Genomic DNA, 19,150 nt, shown 5'->3' on the forward strand with positions numbered 1-19,150 from the left:
TGGGTCATGTCCATTGTGAAGCAGACATTCCTGCGCTTGGACTGACCTAGTGACTGCCGAACTGTGAAAATATTAACTGATTCACCCCTGCAACACCCGCTCTCCCATTGCTCCCTGGTGACCCTGTCCTCCTCCCTATTTCCCCTGTCCTCAACCCCCTCAGCCTTCTTCTCCCCTCATTGCTAGACTTGCACCCACCCAACTGCCCTCTGACCTCATCCCCACCCTGCTCCTTACTTTAACGGGTTCCCACTGTCATCACTACTGTGTATGCACAATCATGCACACATCTGGGCATGTGCTATTTTAGACAGGCTACTGGTTGGGAAAGTGTTAGGCAGAATCCTGTGCAGTGCCTTTAGGGACCACTACACACAGTTAAGACCACAGGTGGTGGTACAAGTTTTACCTTTGGTACAAGCCTGTACTACTATGTCATAGTGGTAGCAGTGGCGGAGCAGCCAGGCTTATCTCAAGAGTATATGAGCAGTAGCAGAGATTACACAAAGGGACCACAATTACTGTGACTCAAGCAAATACTGACTCAAGGTTTCAGGTAGAAAAATATATGAACATTTATTTTTAAACCATTCGTTATAAACACAACACTTCTATTGAACTTCAATGAAAACCACACGTTAAATATACTACAACTAACCAATTCACTTTGTACAGTAAGTCTCAAGGTAAGTACCCTGTGTTGGAATTGACCGGTGTTAGGCACAAAAACACGTTACCGCGGATATGAATGCGATCACTTTTTGACAGTTCGGTCTACTAAACAAATGCGTATCCGTGACATGAAATTCTACCGGGGCAAAAACACACTTAGCACCTGAGATACCCAGAGGGAGTTGGAGGCAAAAATCACAGGCAATATTTTGGTTAGGCAGGCAGAATCAAGAAACACTCAGAGACAGGAGTTCAAAAGTCAAAGGGTCAAAAGACACAGGGGCCAGTTGCCGAAGATCACACGGTCTAACAGTTCACGATTCAACTGAGCCAAAAGTACTTCGATATTGTCAATTTTCGGAAGCAAAAGTTATAAGAAGGAGGGAAGACAAGGTCAAGCCTTGGAAATGAAGACAAAGGGATTCACCCAGATTCCTTAACAGAACACAGTACCTTGTTCCAATGGTGCAGCTGGTGCCCTGGTAGTTGTTCCTGTTGGTTTCCCGCAGACCCACGATTCCTGGAGCTTCGTCGAGAAGGAGGACATCTGAAGGGGGTCTGCACGACACAGGGATGAGGCCGGCAGCAGTGACACGGGATAAAAGGTGCGCTCCTTAAAAACAGGAGAGGCTCTTCAGGTGGCTATCACGACCACTTCAGCAGTGTGCAGCGATTTCGACCACGGAAGAGGATCCTCCATCTGTAGAAGATAAGCTGGTTATCCCCACCAAGCTCAAGGGAAGAAGACTCCGGACTGGATCTTCTCTGAGTCGTTGAAGGGCAGATTGTTCAGGACTGAAGCAGGGCTTCACTGGGACGGGGTAGTTGCAGCAGCCATCGTTCTCTCTCCTTCTCTTCGGTTCCTTGTAGTTCCAGTGGTGACTCTCTGACTTCTAGCCCAAGACGCCTGCCTTTTATGTGAAAAACCCCCATTCACGCAGCCTGGCTGTCGATCACCCAGCAGGGGGGTTGTCCAGCCTGGACAACTACCCTGGCCAATCATGAGAAAGTGTGACTTGGGTTTTCTAGGATACCACATTCAGCCCACCTAGACACCCAGGCGCCTTGAGGAGGGCTTCTGGGCAGAAGCCCGCCAAAAGACAGTGAACAAAGAAGGCGAACCTAGTTTGCCACGCAAAGTAAAACACAAGAAGGACTTCAACAAAAAGAAATGGCGAATAAACCCAACCGGAGCCAAAAGAAAGACGATTTGGTCAAGCGGGTTTATGTTCGAGGCTAATATAATAGCCAAGAACAGTACCACGTTTATCTAATATAATCGCGGTAGAAAAGTTAGGGTAGATATCATTGCCACCAGCCAAGTCTAAATGTTAAAAGAGTGAAACAACGCTCTATGAGGTACAGATAAAAAGGGATACGAGTTAACCCTTTTCAGTACTCCATGGAAGACGGGGTGTACTGGATCTGTGGTAGATTGACTAAGTAAAGTTAATGGTAACTTTACCCTTTTCTGGGGGACAGTAGTCGCCTCAGAAATGGAGTCGAGGTAAGTCTCAAAGACAACCCTGTGCTACGGCACTGAAGGTGCTGTGTGACACACACAAAGAAGGGGGCTACTGAAGTGGTGTACTTCAGAGTCCACAATCACAAAAACAGATGGAAACACATAGCAAAACACAGGTAAGAGTGGGGGTAAAGGTCACACTCTTACCAGGTGGAAAAAAATAAACTCCAGAAGTCCAGCAAAGCTGCTGGGGGACTCACTGGGTAAGGGAAATTAGCCATAAATGAGAATGAGAAAGGAAGCCTGTATGGAACTGGGCTATGGCGAAAATGGGCCATTCCTGATGTTATTTAACTCTGGTACAGCCTTGAAAGAAATTAATTTAACAGTGTTGAGTGAATTTTCCCTCAAACCGATGGAAAGCACATTTTTTCTATAGACAACATTATAGCTGAAATGTATTTAAATAAAATGCCATCTTTCTCCCAGCTTCCAACGCCACCACCCCCCTCTCTCTCCTATCACCTTCCCGCCTAGCCTTCTGCTCTTTAAATCAAAGCTCACAACCTTGGGGTCCTCCTTGATCGCGACCTCTGAATGCAACAATTCATCACTACCCGTGTCTCTGCTGCTCATATTAACCTTCTGAGCATTTGGAAGGTGTTTCTATTTCTTACTCAAAAGTCTACAACAACTCTAATATCCACCCTCAGCAAACTCATCTACTGCTGGTTCCTACTCCTTGACCTTCCTCTCTACTTCTGCCTCCCACTAGGCAAAGTACTCAACGTTGCTACCCACAATCCCTGAAACCTATCCAAATCCTTCCCCATTTCAATCCACCAGCACCATGCTGGTTGGCTCTCCATGCACAAGCGCTCCCTTTTCAAGTTATTTTACCTAGTCTACAATGTGATCCATGGTCTTGCTCCTCAGTAGCTGGCTAACGGTATCTCTGTCTGCTCACCATCCCGTTCCCAATGCTCCTCCTGTGCACTTAACCTCACTGCTCCATATGTCACCATGTGTCTCCTTTGACTTCTGCTCATTCTCCCTAATTGGCCTGCACCATTGAAGCCTGATGGCCATCACAATCAAAGCCAGTGGGCCTCTTCAAAATCTTAACTCAAACTTCATCTACTTGCCAAACGGGATGCTCCCTGCACTGCATCCCATCCCAGCTACCTGGTCCCACCAGTCCCTCCAGTTCTCCATAATAATAAAACGTTGGATGTTTGTAAAGTACTTCTCTTTAGTGTTGAACACTTGCACCCCCTGGGTTCATGTTTTATGTGTTTTGTTTTGTCGTTGGTCTACATCGCACTTTGTTCACAAACTTGCTCACACACCCTCCTATGCGAGCTCACCACTTGCGCTCACACATTCCTAAACTAGCTCACCACTTGCTCGCACACCCTCCTAAACGAGCTCACCAATTGCTCTCACACATTCCTAAACTAGCTCACCACTCGCTCTCACACCTTCCTAAACGAGCTCACCACTTGCTCTCACACCTTCCTAAACTAGCTCACCACTTGCTCTCACACCCTCCTAAACTAGCTCACCACTTGTTCTCAGCTTTGTGCTATTGTACGTGCACTTTCTCCGCTTTCTGTAAATGTGCTATTGTAAGTTATTTCACATCTAAATTGACATCCCTGTTCTTTAAGTACAAATGCAAGTTTAATGTTCAGCAAGTGCACGCTATCATGCAACCTGATACATGTTAGCCCATGCTCAAGTGTCCCATCACACTAACCTGGAATACATGAGATCACTGCTAGGAGTGTGCGCACTATGTACTGTTTTAGATATAGGGGCAGGCTCAGAGTCCCATTGGATGGCACGATTTCTGGGGTTAGAATGAAGGCTGGTGATCGTGCTGGAGGGCTGCTGGTACTGGGGGGGCTAATGCAGAGGCCTTCAGCCTCAGTCCTGTGGTCTGTGCTGCTTCATATAGGAGCACAAACCTGTGGTATGCTGATCTCTCTCACCACTTAGTTTCTTGCCCAATGATCAGTGTACTGTATGAGGAAACCTCACATTTGGGATTTTAGTCGCGGGCAAAGACATGTTCTCCTAGGATCCTCCGGATCCACAGGTGTCGGTGGTGACATTGGTTGTGTGGCTGCCAGACACTGCTGATTCGCACTTTTAATCTTCCATGCAGTGTTTGAAAGTCACTGTGCCGGTGGTGCAGTAACTTTGTTTCCTCTGACTCTTCTGAATGGGAAAGTATGAACATCTGCTGGAAGGCACTGCAGACTCAGATTAAGTTGCGGGTGCATTCCTTCCCAGGGGATTTAGAGGCTCCATGTAAATGAACCGACACGTGCATCCTCCACTGAAACGCCTATGACTAGCAGCACCAAGGAGTGGTGAGTCCTCAGGGGGAATTCCACGTGCTCTCTCGCATAATGCCAATTGCCTCATGTTAATGCATTAGAGAATGAGAGTCATCAAAATAATGCGACGGAGTAGGAACATAGTGTTTACCTCACAACAGCTCTAAGGGCTACACTACCAGAGGCATAGACAGGGTTGGGCCTGAGCCATGATGCCGACGACGAGCACCTGAGCCTGCTTCCCAGGCAAACAGCTGATTGGCCACAAGCCAATTCATAGCCCCGCACCCCAGACCGGAGGCGGAAGCCGGGCTCTCCTTCGAAGGGCCGCGACTTCAAAGGGCCTGTCTGGGTCTGTCCGCGGTCGTACGCGGCGTCGGCCAGACCACCTGGCTAACCTTCGCTCTGGAAGCCATGTAAGTACATTTTCGCCGCTCCATTAAACAATCACCAACTTCTGCAGGTGACATAACGTCCCCATTATTCCATGGATCTTGCTCTCTGAAACCCTGCACCCCCTTGTCCTCGGAAAAGCTGCAAAGTTCACTGCTAATATCGGCTGAGAAAGCCTAATCTGACTCGCACGCTTACGTGCGAGTAGAGTCACGGCGAATCGCCATTAACTGTACTTATTGTATACTAGCGAGTGCAAATGATCTTGAAGCCAACATAGACAGTCCACTAGGACGCATTACCGAGTGTAAGGCGATATGCATATGGCCACTTTTACGTTATTGTACTGTAAATACACCTGTGCCATATCTGCTCCGCCACCTGTTTACCATTAATAAAATTACACAGGGCCTTGCTTCACATGTTATCACTGAACTATTAACCGATTAACTACCTGATCCATACCTGCTTCCACCTAGCATAGAGCTGTATTACTACTAAGTACTACAAGATCATACTACCGTAGCTGTACCACTTGTACACAGTTGTTCGTGCCAGTACTAACTATACTATAAGCAAACCATTGCCAAACTGCTAGTCCTAAACCTAATGCCACCATCCATATGCATTCTAGTCGCCTATAGGTCTAATTTAGCTAGGTATACTCTGCGGCCTGCAGCTCTATCGCTGCTGGGTCTGGCAAATCTAGATGCCCTCTGATGTATGCAATTTAGTCGCTGATTGGACTGTCAAATCTAGATGCCCTCTAATGTACGCAATTTAGTCGCTGATAGAACTGTCAAATCTAGATGCCCTCTTATGTATGCAATTTAATCGCTGATAGGACTGTCAAATCTAGATTCCCTCTGATGTATGCAATTTAGTCGCTGATAGGACTGTCAAATCTAGATGCCCTCTGATGTATGCAATTTAGTCGCTGATAGGACTGTTAAAGTTAGATATACCCCACTGCTTGCATTTTAGTCATTGTTGAGTTGTCAAACTTAGATGCCCCTCGGCACCTGCCTCCCAACATGCACATCACCAAAACACTCCTAACATACACATTCTGCACCCTACTCTGGACCCTTCTAACCATCATCCTAACAATGGCCCACACAAATTCCACAACTTGCAATCTGCAAGAGAGAAACACTCGACTTAGAGCGAGGCTGCCTTGCCTTTATGACCTCAAAAACAAAAGAACTAGACCACCAGGCTCGACCTCAACCCCTACTACACATGACCCTAGCTGTCCTGCCTTAGTGGCAGAAAGAGGCCATAAAACTCAAATCGACCGCTATAATCAAAGGAGGCCTAACACTCCCAATCACAGACTAATCCAAGATAAAACCACAACTCCCAGCCTATCAGGAGCCCTCATCAATGCGAGGTCCCTCATAGCACATAGTACTGAAATTGCTGACATACTTGCCCTGGACAACTTAGATTTACTCGCAATCACTGAGACCTGGCTCCATGACGCCGCAGGTCCTGCACTCATGATTGCCGTACCTGATAATTATAACATACTAAGAGTCGATCGCCCCAACTCTCGGGGAGGTGGCCTAGCCATCATCGCCAAAACCAAGCTAGATGTAAGACTCACCCCTCACCCAGAAATAACATCATGCAAACTCCTCTCAGCCAAAATACCTATCTCTAACAATAGCACACTAACGGTCCTCCTGGTGTAAAGACCACCAGGCCCACTAGGCAACTTTGAGGAAGACTTATCTAGCCTCCTTACTAATAACATCAAAGACACTACCCAGCTCCTATTATTAGGTGACTTTAACTTGGTTTTTAATGATAATGAGGACAAACAAGCCCACTCCATCCAATCTATTCTAGTTGATCATGGCCTGACCCAGAACATTTTTGCCCCCACGCACATAAAAGGACGGACATTAGATTGGATAGCCAACCAAAACTGTAACACTACTATCTCCAAAATCTTGCCACAAACATGGACTGATCACCACCTCATCTGCTTCTAATTAACTATAGAACCGCCTAAACCAATTAACCAGGAAATAGTACCAGCCATGCCAACCAGAAGTAAAAAAGACATTACTTCGGAAACATTGCTCCCTCTCCTCCTACCAGCCCTTGCTGTTAGCAATATTAACCATGACCCTAACATACTAGTTGAGACATTTAACAACGCCATGTCCAATGCTTTGGACATAATAGCCCCCATCAAACTTCGTAAAAGCAAACGAGAATCTCATCTTAACTCATGGTTCACCCCTCACCTCAAAGAACTACGAATCCAAAAGCGCAAACTCCAAGCTATCTGGAGGCATACACCTTCGGCGGAGAACAAAACCATCCTTAACAATTTTGCCAATAAATATAAAAAGGAAATAATCCAAACCAAAAAAGACACATTCAATGAGAGAATTAGCAAAGCTAACTCTAACTCTAAAGAACTCTTCTCCATCCTCCGGGAAATGGAAAACCCTATTGCTCCCGTAGACAACGTCCCCAAAGATAAACAATGGTGCACTAGCATCCAAAATGCCCTAGCTAACAAAATTGCAACCTTGCAAACTAAAATCGCAAAGTAGAAAGCATCCTTGAGCCCTACTAGAGCCCACACTATTCACTTGACCAACTCACCTAGAACAGCCACCCAATACAATTGTCAACCTTTCAGTTTTACTAACATATCCATCCTGGAAACTGAAAAGGTGACAACTGCCCTGCACAAGTCATTAAGGACGCAGCACGAGATTTAGCAATCTTCATCTCAAAACTAATTAACGCTTCATTTAAATCTAGCACTGTACCATCCAACCTTAAAGAATCCTGGGTACTACCCCTCCTTAAAAAACAGACCCTCGACCCAGCTATCCCCACCAACTATAGGCCAATCACCACAGTCCCATTCCTCCTCAAAATCATCGATAGAGTAGCCTACCTCCAGATCCAAAACTATCTGGAGACGAACCAACTATTAGGATCTCGCCAATCTGGTTTCAGACCATTACATGGCTCGGAAACAGCCCTTATCGATCTCAAAACACAAATCGACGAGCTGAAGGATAAAGGTAAAACAGCTATGCTCCTCCTCCTTGATTTATCGGCGGCCTTTGACCTGGTGGACCATGCAGTGTTATGCAACCACCTAGCGTCTGCCACCTATTTCTCAAGTGAAGCTATAGCCTGGGTACAGTCCTTCCTAGCCAACCGTACGATGAGAGTGTTCTCCCCTTTAGCCTCAGCGGACCCAATACAAATCACCTGTGGCGTCCCACAAGGTTCATGTGTCTCACCTACCATGTACAATATCTTCACTAAGTCACTCTTCAACAAACTGGACAGACTAGGGGTAACTTATACCAACTATGTGGACGATACACAGATCCTCATACCACTATCTGGCAACTTTGTCGGAGACACAGCTCTAGTAAACAAGATCTACCTCCTCATTCAGGAATGGATGGCCTCCCACGGCCTCTGCCTGAATGATGACAAAACTGAGATACTGATCCTGGGTTCCGACTCCAACCTCAGAAAACTTAGCCCAAACTACCGTGCCTTCAACATAGATGGCAACATAATCAAAGTGGCAACGGAGGTAAAAACACTAGGTTTCTACCTCGACTCCACTCTATCTCTTAAAAAACAAGTTAATTCCTTAGCGTCCTACACAGCTTACACCTGCAAACTAATCAGGGCCTGCAGACCTTACCTTTCCAAAACTAATTGCATCACCCTAGCCAATGCCCTAGTAATGTCGAAACTGGACTATTGTAACGCCCTCTATGCAGGTGCCAGCAAAACTGTCATAAACAAAATGCAAATATTGCAGAACAATGCTCTTAGAGCAGCTCTGGACATACCCCGTAGAGCCCACATCTCTAAAATCAGAAAGGACTAGCATTGGTTAAAAATCAGTGATAGAGTTCTCCTCAAGACACTATCCCTCACCCACAAAGGCGTGAATAACACTGCGCCCCCATATATCTCGGCCAGACTGACAAGAAAATCCTCTACTCAACACACTAGAGCTTCTAACCAACTTCTACTTGAAATACCCAGATTCAAACTATCCAAAGCGGGTGGGGCAAGCTTCCCTGTTAGAGCTGCCTGTGCCTGGAATGCACTGCCCACCGCACTGAGAGCCAACCTACCCTACACCAGATTTAGATGCAAAGTGAAAAGTTGGCTTTGGACCAATGACGACCTACAATTGCGCTAGGCCAGGACCATTTGCATTTTTAACTGCCTTGTTACCTCTGTTACCTGACATTAGACTACCTCATACTAGGAACCGGTATTTCCCATATCTTGTACCTAATGCACTCTAAATACCTGTTCTGTAATTTCTTCATGTACTGTATACCTTGTATGTATTCCATGTATGTAACCTAAGCTCAAGTATTCTTATGACTGCTGCGCCAGGCTACCCCTGGGTTTTGTGCGCATTATCAAATAAACAAACAAACAAACAAGCAAGGCACACCCAAAATCTGTAAATGTCCACTCAGCAGTGCTATGTGGGTATTTACAGATTTTAACATCACTCTGATAGGCCTAAATAGATTAGCTTCAGCCCCCACTTGTTAGACAATCGTGGCTACTAGCACGCTATGCCCGCGACAGCCGAGGGCTTTGTGCCCCATGATCTAAGAGAATAGTCACTCCTGAGCACAAGGACAGGGATCGGAAGCGGGACGGCATTTTTGTAATGCTGCTGGCCCGAATCTGACCATTGCTGAGCCAAAAACACAACTCTGCTGATTCACTAGTGAGGATCAATGGCAAGAGCTCTTTTTAATGGGCTCGGTCTTCATCTGCATCTTCTGTCTCTATGGGGGTCAATGAAGGGCCAGCCTGACCCCCCTGTGCCCCTTCAAAGGAGCGCCGTCATAGTGTGCAATGTGCGTGAGCCAGAACCGTCCTGACTGCACAAGTGCATGATTTCTTATTAGCAACCAAGCGCATGTCCAATGGGAGTGCCTCGTGTGCGTGAGGCACACCCTAATGCAACGGAGGGTACTGTCGGTGGCTGTCGTTTTTGCAGGGGTGCACTTTTCTCAATCGGGCACCGTATGTGTCTAAAGACTCCAACACATGTCAGAGCGTGCAACAAATAAGGCCAGAGCTGAAGGCATTGAAGACACAAATTGTTCCATCTGACTCGATTTGGGAACAAATGGGGCAGTTTTGAGAAACTGACAATAGTCAAACAGCACAACCTCCTTAAATGCAAAATATACCTGCCAAATATTTACAGTTTACATGAGACTATTTTGTATCGTTGGGGAAACAAGCATTCTTGCCTTAATAATATCATTCCTTTATAGGATTGTGGTAGTACTCAGGGACTTTAAGGACAATTTAGTCAAATCAAATTGAGCCAATATATTTACTTAATTGGATTAAGTCATTATTTAGGGTCTTCGTTGACAATTTAGTAACACAATCTGTGCTAGTGGTATAAAGGATAAAATAATGCCCAATTTGGCACAGATTTTTTCAGTACTAATGATAGAAAATTAGTTGCACGCATTTTAAACTGAATTATATTGTTGTAAATGCTCATTGGTAGAAATGTTTTTGTAGGATTTCTTACAAACATCGATAGAGCAAGAACAGGTCACAGAATGCGAAACACTACTTGGCGCAGTTAATCCATTTAGTATAGTATTAAAATGGACAACTGTGTATGGACTTCACAGAAATAATAAGAGCAACTCAGAAACGATAAGTCGTTTTGTGAGCAGTAAGACATTCAAGAGGTTTCGTTAGAAATTTGAATGTTGGTTACCGTGGTGATGCCCAGATTGCCTGCCACATTTTCTGGTGTGACAAGGTAGAGGAGTCCGGCCCCTACAATGGCCCCGAGGCACTGAGCAACGATGTAGAAGATTGACTTGGCAATGCTGATCTTCCTTGTGCAAAGCATTGCAATAGTTACGGCAGGATTGATATGCCCTCCGCTGATATGTCCAAAGCACTGCACCATGGTTGCGATGCTGAGCCCAAAACAGAGTGCGATCAGCACAAGGTCAGCCGGGGGACGATTGTCCGATGGGCCCCAGTTGATGGTGGAACCAAGGCTTAGAAGAACAAAGATCATCATGCCGATGAATTCCCCAGAAACAGCTTTCCAGAAGGCCTGTGTCCAGATTCCTTTGAAGGCCACCATGATGCTCGCACACTTACACAGAGGTGCACACTTACTGGAAAGAAATCAGAAATAGTTATCAGAAATTGCATAGAAGATTAAATTTCAGAACATAAGGAATTGCTGAACATTAGGTGAAATAGTGTTTTTTGCATTTGGTTGCGCAGATATGCTCTTTATGTAGTGTGACAAAGACCCCACACTCACTCTATGGGTGCATAGTGGGGTGACCCTTGGGGCCAAGTGCCTCCCAGAACTAGAGGAATATGAGCCCATGTGGTGTTATGAGGAGGATTCCCTGTTTATCCCCACTTAACTCCCATCTCTGGGCAGAGGACAGTCCATCGCAGTTTATTCCTCCATTGCCTATTGGCGTGCTATTGGTCAAACCCAAACCTTATATACAAGAGAACCCTTCCAGGACGCTACACCAACAAGATGAAACAAAGACTCTAGACCACTGGGTACACATTTGGCAGTAAGTGATGCTGCCCCTATTTAAGAGAGAGAAGTCTAACAGCTGGTAATTTGCAAATATCAGGCTCCCCCATGCACAAACACAAGTATTCTTAACTGCTCTAAAAGTGAAGGACATATAAGGGACATATAATTGTATTGCCTGTTTCCCTAACCAACCGTCTCACTCTCCGACACCATGGTCAGCCCTGATAAAACATCTCCAACGTGAGCTGTCTAAAACAAACACCTACCAATAAGGTCGAATCTAAGCTCTACCCACTCCACTGCATCTGGGCAAAACAATGAGAGAGGTTTAATCATAGCTGAGGAGAAAGTTAACCCTCCCATTGGCTGGCCTAAGATAATGAAAGTAGCCCCCAGTAGATGATCAACTGCTGAGCCCTATACATACATAAGGCGTCTGAGATAAACATCTATTCCAATTTAGTGATCCTGTTCAAACCCAGGTCTGTCTTTACATTCAATAGTTTCCATTGCATTGTTCATCTACCACTCTGTCCAATCAATGGAGCTGGTTGCTGGATAGTAAATAATATTGATAAACATGTTCTCAGGGAATAATAGTAAAGTTCTAAGGACTGGTGACAGCCACACTTTCTTGCCCATTTAATAAAGTTCTGACTGTCGTTTGGATAAGGGTAATTGGTCTACTTTGACTGAATTAATTGCTGCCACCACCCCCACTACTACTAGAATTTATTTTGGACACCCACAGCCTCATAGCTGAATGACCCACCAAGCATCTCTTAATGCTATTGAAAGGGAAACAATAACATTCAGAGGTCAAATATATCTACTATAACCTGTTCATACCTGACACTGCAGTGACCACAATGCACCTAACCCCCATTTACAATGACCTGACAACCCCCAAAGAAGGTTCACTGACCAACCAATGCTAAAAGTGACAGATTCAGAAATTGAGAACTTTATTAATTTCAACACCCAGTCCCTTCATTGTACCCATAATCTGATAAGTAACTGTAACTCCGAAATAGAAATGGCTCTATCCCCCTGCTACAGGAATAGCTCTTGCATTGTACCTACCATGATATCATTTAAATAAATAGAAGCCACACATGTTAAAAAAATGAATAGAATAATTGTAAAACACTTATGACAGATAGTTGCAAGTTTCTGAAAACTGAAGAAACAATCACTCACCTACCCTTTCATACTAATTGAATTACCCATGGAGAAATATCCAGAAGATTGTCTTCAGAGCAAAAAATACCTCTTTTATACAAGAGGCAGAAACCACAGGAAATCTGGACCTAAATCCTCAAATTAACCCTCACCAAACATGAGAATGGTACATCATGATTTAGACTAATCACACGTGCTAATTACCTTTCAACACTTTATTCCCCATGCCTACTATATTTGGAGAAACATGAATGCATTACTCAACCAATTACAAATACCCTCAACTATGGCTTTAACAATATGAGAACCCAAACCCCTAGGACCAAAAAGAACAATGACTATCAACTAAACCTTTGAAATAATAACACCCCCATAAGGACCTCGTCTTCCATAAATAATGCAAGTGGGATCAGCATGCACTGAAGGACAGAACCCTCAAATATCAAATGATTAATATTTTACAGCCTACAGCTCTTCAAATACAAAATACCACTTTCTACATGTATAGAAAACTCGAGACCTTCAATGTGAAGACAACCATATCTCAAGAAGCAAACAAGGCCATCAGCCCAGTATCGGGACAACAAAAGGTCTCAAATCAAAACAACCACATACATATTAGACTGATAACTGCCATGCCAGTGAATCAAAATAGCACCAACATTGATCACACTTTAAGAGAAAATCAAATTGACATGATGGATTTTACTGAAGGAAAGTTCACCTACAACTACAGAGCTATGGTAGACACCCTACTCCCTTCAGATTTAAATATCTTAGTACAGGGAAGGGGTTGTCCGAGAGAACATGTGTGCACCACCAACAACCTGAATGCAACCAACTAATTTGCACCATTTCTCAACAAAGGTCTGTCAGATTACAACACACCAATCACAATTATGGTAGCATTAATCCCCTGGAGTACAGCCTTAAATTCTTCGTGGATTGGTTCAAACTTATGGCAAGCCTTCAAACTACTCAAGGAAAAATTCTCATCATGAGTGACTTAAACCAATGGATAGACTTCCTGCTCACCAATCCAGCACAGGAATTCCTAACAAACAGGACATTCTGAGCTTTCAAACAATGGGTCTGCAAAACAACACCACAACGATAGACATACTCTTAACTAAAGACGGCTAACTGAACCCTCCAAACACAGAGAACAATTCAAGCCTGGCCACCTATTCCTAACCACCAAAATGACATGCTTTAGCCACCAATATCAATAGGGGAGGATTAATTAAAGAGATGACACAGAAACACCTAAGAAACTTATTTAACCTTCCAATTTCCTAATGGAGCAAAAAGGACCAAGACATCAACCCCAACAACATTGACTCTGAAAAAAGAATGGACCCTCCAGCCCTGCCTATAGGAAATACCTAATACCAGTTTGAGCAGGGCTTTCAAGGTTCCTCTCGCCCTGCTTGAGCCGGCCATTCAGTCTTTTTTTTTTCCTCTTTGGATTCTGGGACTTTGAAATTAAATAAAACGACAAATCCCAGATTTCCAAGCAAAAAGAGAACTGAATGGCTTTCTCACACATGGGCAGGCGAAACCTGAGAGCTCTAGATCCAGGATAGACTGCTCGAATATAACAGCTGTAATTCAAATCTACCTGAAAATAAATGATCCTAAATGAGACTAATCCGAGGTTAACAACAATAGAACATATCCACATCCCATGGAAGCACTGAACAAACACCAAAGTGCTTAAATGTACACCACAATTAGCAACCCACACATTAAACAACCCCACAATCAATAGACCCAGCAGACAATCTAGCTGCATTAATTGATACAATTATGAAATGCAAAATATACAATTAAATAGTAGATCTAAAGAACCCAAAGCCCACACCACAGATGCAAAGCCAAAGCCAGATTCTTGACAATTAGGGCCTCAATACTAGTTGGGCAGACAGTTTAGCAGAAATACCGCAAATGGCAAATACCATCTCCACGGGCAATATTTCTGAATGTACATCCTATTCAGAGTTCACCACTAGCGGAGGTATTCCAGAAATAACACCTCCTTCAGAGGTAACCTTAAACTGTAAATTTGAATTTTCTTTTAACCCTTTCTGCTTTCAACATCACTATTGATCCTTTTATGTATTACATGCATAAGGTGCTGAGTAAGGTGCTGAGAGGGAGAATCAGAGATGCCCAACTTTTCACCTCCTTTCTATGCTACAAATAAAATGTTCTATTGTGTTGAAGGGAACAGTATACACTTCCCATCCGTACAGTAAAGAGTGTACTTCTTCATGCCATGTGAAAATGTTGACCACCACGTTTTAGGTGGAGCGAAAAGTATATTGATGTTTCCTGAAAGTTCACCTTGAAATACCACTGGCGTTATTACCCTGGGAATACTGCTGGACTCACACAACCCTGAATTGGGGTGAATGTAATTATGGTGGCATGTAGCAAATACCTCCAGATTTACCAATAAAACTAAACATGTGATGAGGCTCTTAGTCTCATATTGCCTTTCGACATGACCAAGTTAATCAAATCTTTGTATCCCCCTCTAACCTGTGCCACCCAAGTACAGTCTATATCAATAAAAAAAGACATTGACTCTGTACCCTCCTTAACAGAATGCAGCGTCACATCTTTTATACCTGTTTCCCTTAAAAAAACGCAATCCTCATCTCTCTACTACGAAAACATGCAGATACTACTCACTTTCTAATCAAATAACCAATCTCTAACCAAAAATTCATATTTAAAATCCCACAGAAGATAGCAACCCTATAACTGCAATCCTATGATGAGGAGAACCTAGTCTTTGATGAACACCAATCAGGCGTCTGACTATTCAGAAGCACTGGAGCCACACACAATCGCATGAGAGATTAATGTTATCAAAGCTCAGCAAACCTCTCTCCTTATCTCCCTATATGGTGTCCCCTAATGATTGGTCCTCCCCCTCGGACTGTGCAACAAACAGATACAACCCTGTGAAACATCATCATGACATGTACTAAATCCGGTTCCATGAAATAATGTTGCCACCAAAATATCCCCATGCAAAAATATCGTCGAAAAATGGCCGTTTTTTGTGGCGACATTAGTGCATGGAACATGCGGGGGACATCCCCGCAACCCCCAAACTTTTTTTTTCTTTTTTAATTTTTTTTTTTTGCCCCTGTCCCCATATATATGGTCACCCATATAATATCGCCGCGACCTATTCCCGGCGATATTATTTACGGTGACCATATATATGGGGATAATATTACCTGATACCCTAAATCCTCTCAGCTAGGCGCTGAGTACACTTAAGAACATTGCAAGACTTGCAAAAACAACACTTGACAATGTAGCTATCACCCCCACGTTTTGGCGTGTATATGGCTGGTAGCGACCAACAAGCCTGAGCCTAAGGTAGGCCCAAGTGAATTAAGGGCCAGGGCAAGGGCTCATTGCCCTTACACGTTCTGTACACCCCAGAACATCGAGTGATATCTATTTGCACCCCAGGGCTGCCATGTGGTGCAAATAGTAAACATATTTTTCTTTTGACGGGTGATGGGCTCCACACATATTCTGCTTGCATAATCTCCCATTAAAAAAAAGAACAAAACCAAAGATGGCTTATTCCATAAGAAATAGATGAGGGACTACATTACATTTCTATTTTCATGGTGGCAGCAGGGATTGAGAGCGAGCTTGGTGCCCAGGAGGAAGAAGCACAAAGCCGGCAGCTAAGTCAGTGCAGAAGTAAGATGGGGTTTAGAGGAGTTGGTGTGCAAGAGAGGCGAACTTGGAGACACACCAAAAAGAAATGTTGGCAACACCCAGGGATGGGGCAGAAGTGGCTGGGAGAACGGGCAGTTTCCCCCCTTATTACCAGGCACGTGATTGGCTAAGTGCCCTTATTCAGGTGAGATTCGCAACTTCATGACTTGCCTTTAGGAATGCATGATTGGATGACTGTTTATGACATTGGTCTTAATTGTGATAGTTGGCTTTATTGAAACCACTGTCCCAAACACATAGCTATCATATGGACACATTCTCATGGTAAGCCACCACACTTGGCAATGGAAGTGAAAAGTTTAATGTTTTACTTGACCTTCTCACCTATTATCAGCACTCTGACAAAGAAAGCTCACCATCAATTGCACTTCCTGAAATAAATTCTCTAATTTCTCCCAAAGTGGAGCTGGTAACTACCCTCATGCTGCCAGGCCTACACTATTACACCAGTAAGTGCATTATCACACCTGAAGAAAATGATCCACCAACGCCAAACCCTGAAATGCAGAGTTGCAAGAATGACACTGGGCCCAAAAATTAAAGGCCATAATTGTCTTTTTCCTGGCGCCCGATCAAGCACATAATAATGTTCAAAACCCTTTGTAACACTCAGTGGGCATACCGGAATAACGGCCCCTTACACCTGCACAGCAGATACACTAAATGCAATACATTGCGAAACCTAAGCCCCACCAGAGCAATGAACCTGATGCCAACTTCCTACAAAAATCATGTTTGTGACGCTAAGAAGAAACCATCAGGAATATGGAGAAACACTTAAAGCAGAACTGCTCAAGCAAGTGTTCCACCATGTTGATTGAACTGTATTTATTGCACACTAAGGAGACCATTTCAAGCAAGCAGAAATGAAGCACTGTTCGAATTACAATTGACCTTTTCACAATTGACCGAATTGTGAAGGTCAATTGTAACATATATGTGGGGGGAAACCCCCCACAACCTACCACCCAACGCCAAACCCCTATATATCCTATATATATAGATATATATATATGTATATATATATATATATCTATATTTATGGACACGGTAGAAATTGGTGTTTCCATAGGAAGAGCACTTTTTGGCTGGCTTATAACTTCGCTCCCTCTGGACGAATCCTCACCAAACTTTGCAAAAAAAGTATATGTCTCAGTCTTAATTTTTTTGCAAAGTCTGGAGAGGTTTGGTCCAGGGGGGGCAAAGTTATAGGGGGGGGTCCCAAAACTTTTGTTTTTTCCTATAGACATAATGAGAAAAAACTTTGCGCACGGCTACAGCCCGAACCGCTGGACGGATTTACACCAAATTTGCAGCAGGAGCGGCGGCTTGGTCCCGAAAGCGTGCTTTTGAAAATTTGGTGTAAATCAGTCCAGTAGTTTTTTTAAAAATGACCAAAATGTAAGGCAAAAAAATTAGTGATATCTGTGTTCGCTTCACGGACGGACTTCCCTGTTCGCTCCGCGGACAGCACCCCGATTGGCCCATGGGCTTGCGTCATGTCTGCGGACATGCGACGTGTTTGCTGATTGGATGGCGTGGGGCATGGAGCGCGTCAGATTTTCTATGGTGCCCGCCATCTTGTATTCGCCGTCGACCGCGGACACCGCGGTGAAACTTGGATTAAAAATTGTATTTAGTGGAGTGTGTTGGTGTGTAAGAGTGTTTGGGGAGGGCGGGGGAGTATGAGATAGGTTCAATGTTTTGCTTTTTTATGTGCTATACGCTTTTGTTGTGTTCGATTTGTCACTGGAGAACACGGCTGTTCTGACATTTTGTAAATAAACTAAATGGTGGTGTGTTCAGAGGACGGAGTATGTGTCCTTTTTGTTCGCAAGGAAGGTAAAATTGAGCTAAAAACACTCCTGGTGTATTTAAATGTTCGTAAATACACAAACTGGGGGTGTCCTGAGTGCGCTGTCCGTATTGTAATCTGTCAAGTTGAATGTGTTCTAAGAACACTCGCGGTGTTCCGAAATGGTTGCAATTACACAAAATTGGGGTGTTCTGAGAACGTTGTTTGTATTGTTCGTTGTCAGGTTGAAAGTGCTCTACGAACCCTCCTTTTGTCCGCTGATAGTACAATTTCCTATGGGCCTCACCCGACTTTTTGTCCACTAAAGAAACAATAAATCAGGCTGGTGTGCGCCGACATTATGTGATAATCCTATGACTGGCGCTATCGACCTGGCAGACTTGCTTTTGCGACAGTAAATCATATCTCCTGCCCCTAAGCCTGACATTATGAAAGCATTCATATTCCCCTCCTCTCTCCGTGACGTTACAGGGTGCGTTATCAAATGCGCCCAGTCGTCTCCAGTCCTACGCGACTTTACACAGAACCCGGAAGACAACACACATTATGTCACAACACAGCGTGCCACAATTCGGAATATGAAACTGTGATTTAAAAGCAAACAGCAAGATTATAAATTTTGTAAAGTACATTTATTTGACATCAAATGTTTAGAGAATATTCAGCGATTTGCATTTGTCTTTGTTGTCGATCCGCAAAAATTCATGTTGAGCCACGTGATGTTCCTTTGCGGTACAGAGGGTGTTAGATCAGCTTAGAACACAGTGCGCCACAATTCGGAATATGAAACTGTGGTTTAAAAGTAAACAGCAGGATTGTACATTTGGTAAAGTACATTTATTTCACATGAAATGTTTAGTGAATATTCAGCGATTTGCAATTGTCTCTGCTGTCGATCAGCAAAAGTTTATTTTGAG

At 44.0% G+C, this 19,150-nt stretch overlaps 1 protein-coding gene across 6 annotated transcripts in view; it reads right to left on the reverse strand.

Annotated features, from left to right (window-relative positions):
• The window catches only part of LOC138497452 (aquaporin-4-like), a 305,503-nt gene that overhangs the window by 62,220 nt on the left and 224,133 nt on the right, over positions 1–19,150 (reverse strand). For all 6 annotated transcript variants that reach the window (XM_069620949.1, XM_069620953.1, XM_069620951.1 and 3 more), the window contains one exon: positions 10,658–11,072. In XM_069620949.1, coding sequence (XP_069477050.1) covers positions 10,658–11,072 — 415 coding nt within the window. The remainder of the gene's footprint in view (positions 1–10,657; positions 11,073–19,150) is intronic.

The sequence above is a fragment of the Ambystoma mexicanum genome, chromosome 5q (genome assembly GCF_040938575.1).
Source record: "Ambystoma mexicanum isolate Mex_15411 chromosome 5q, UKY_AmexF1_1, whole genome shotgun sequence".
Lineage (NCBI taxonomy): Eukaryota > Metazoa > Chordata > Amphibia > Caudata > Ambystomatidae > Ambystoma > Ambystoma mexicanum.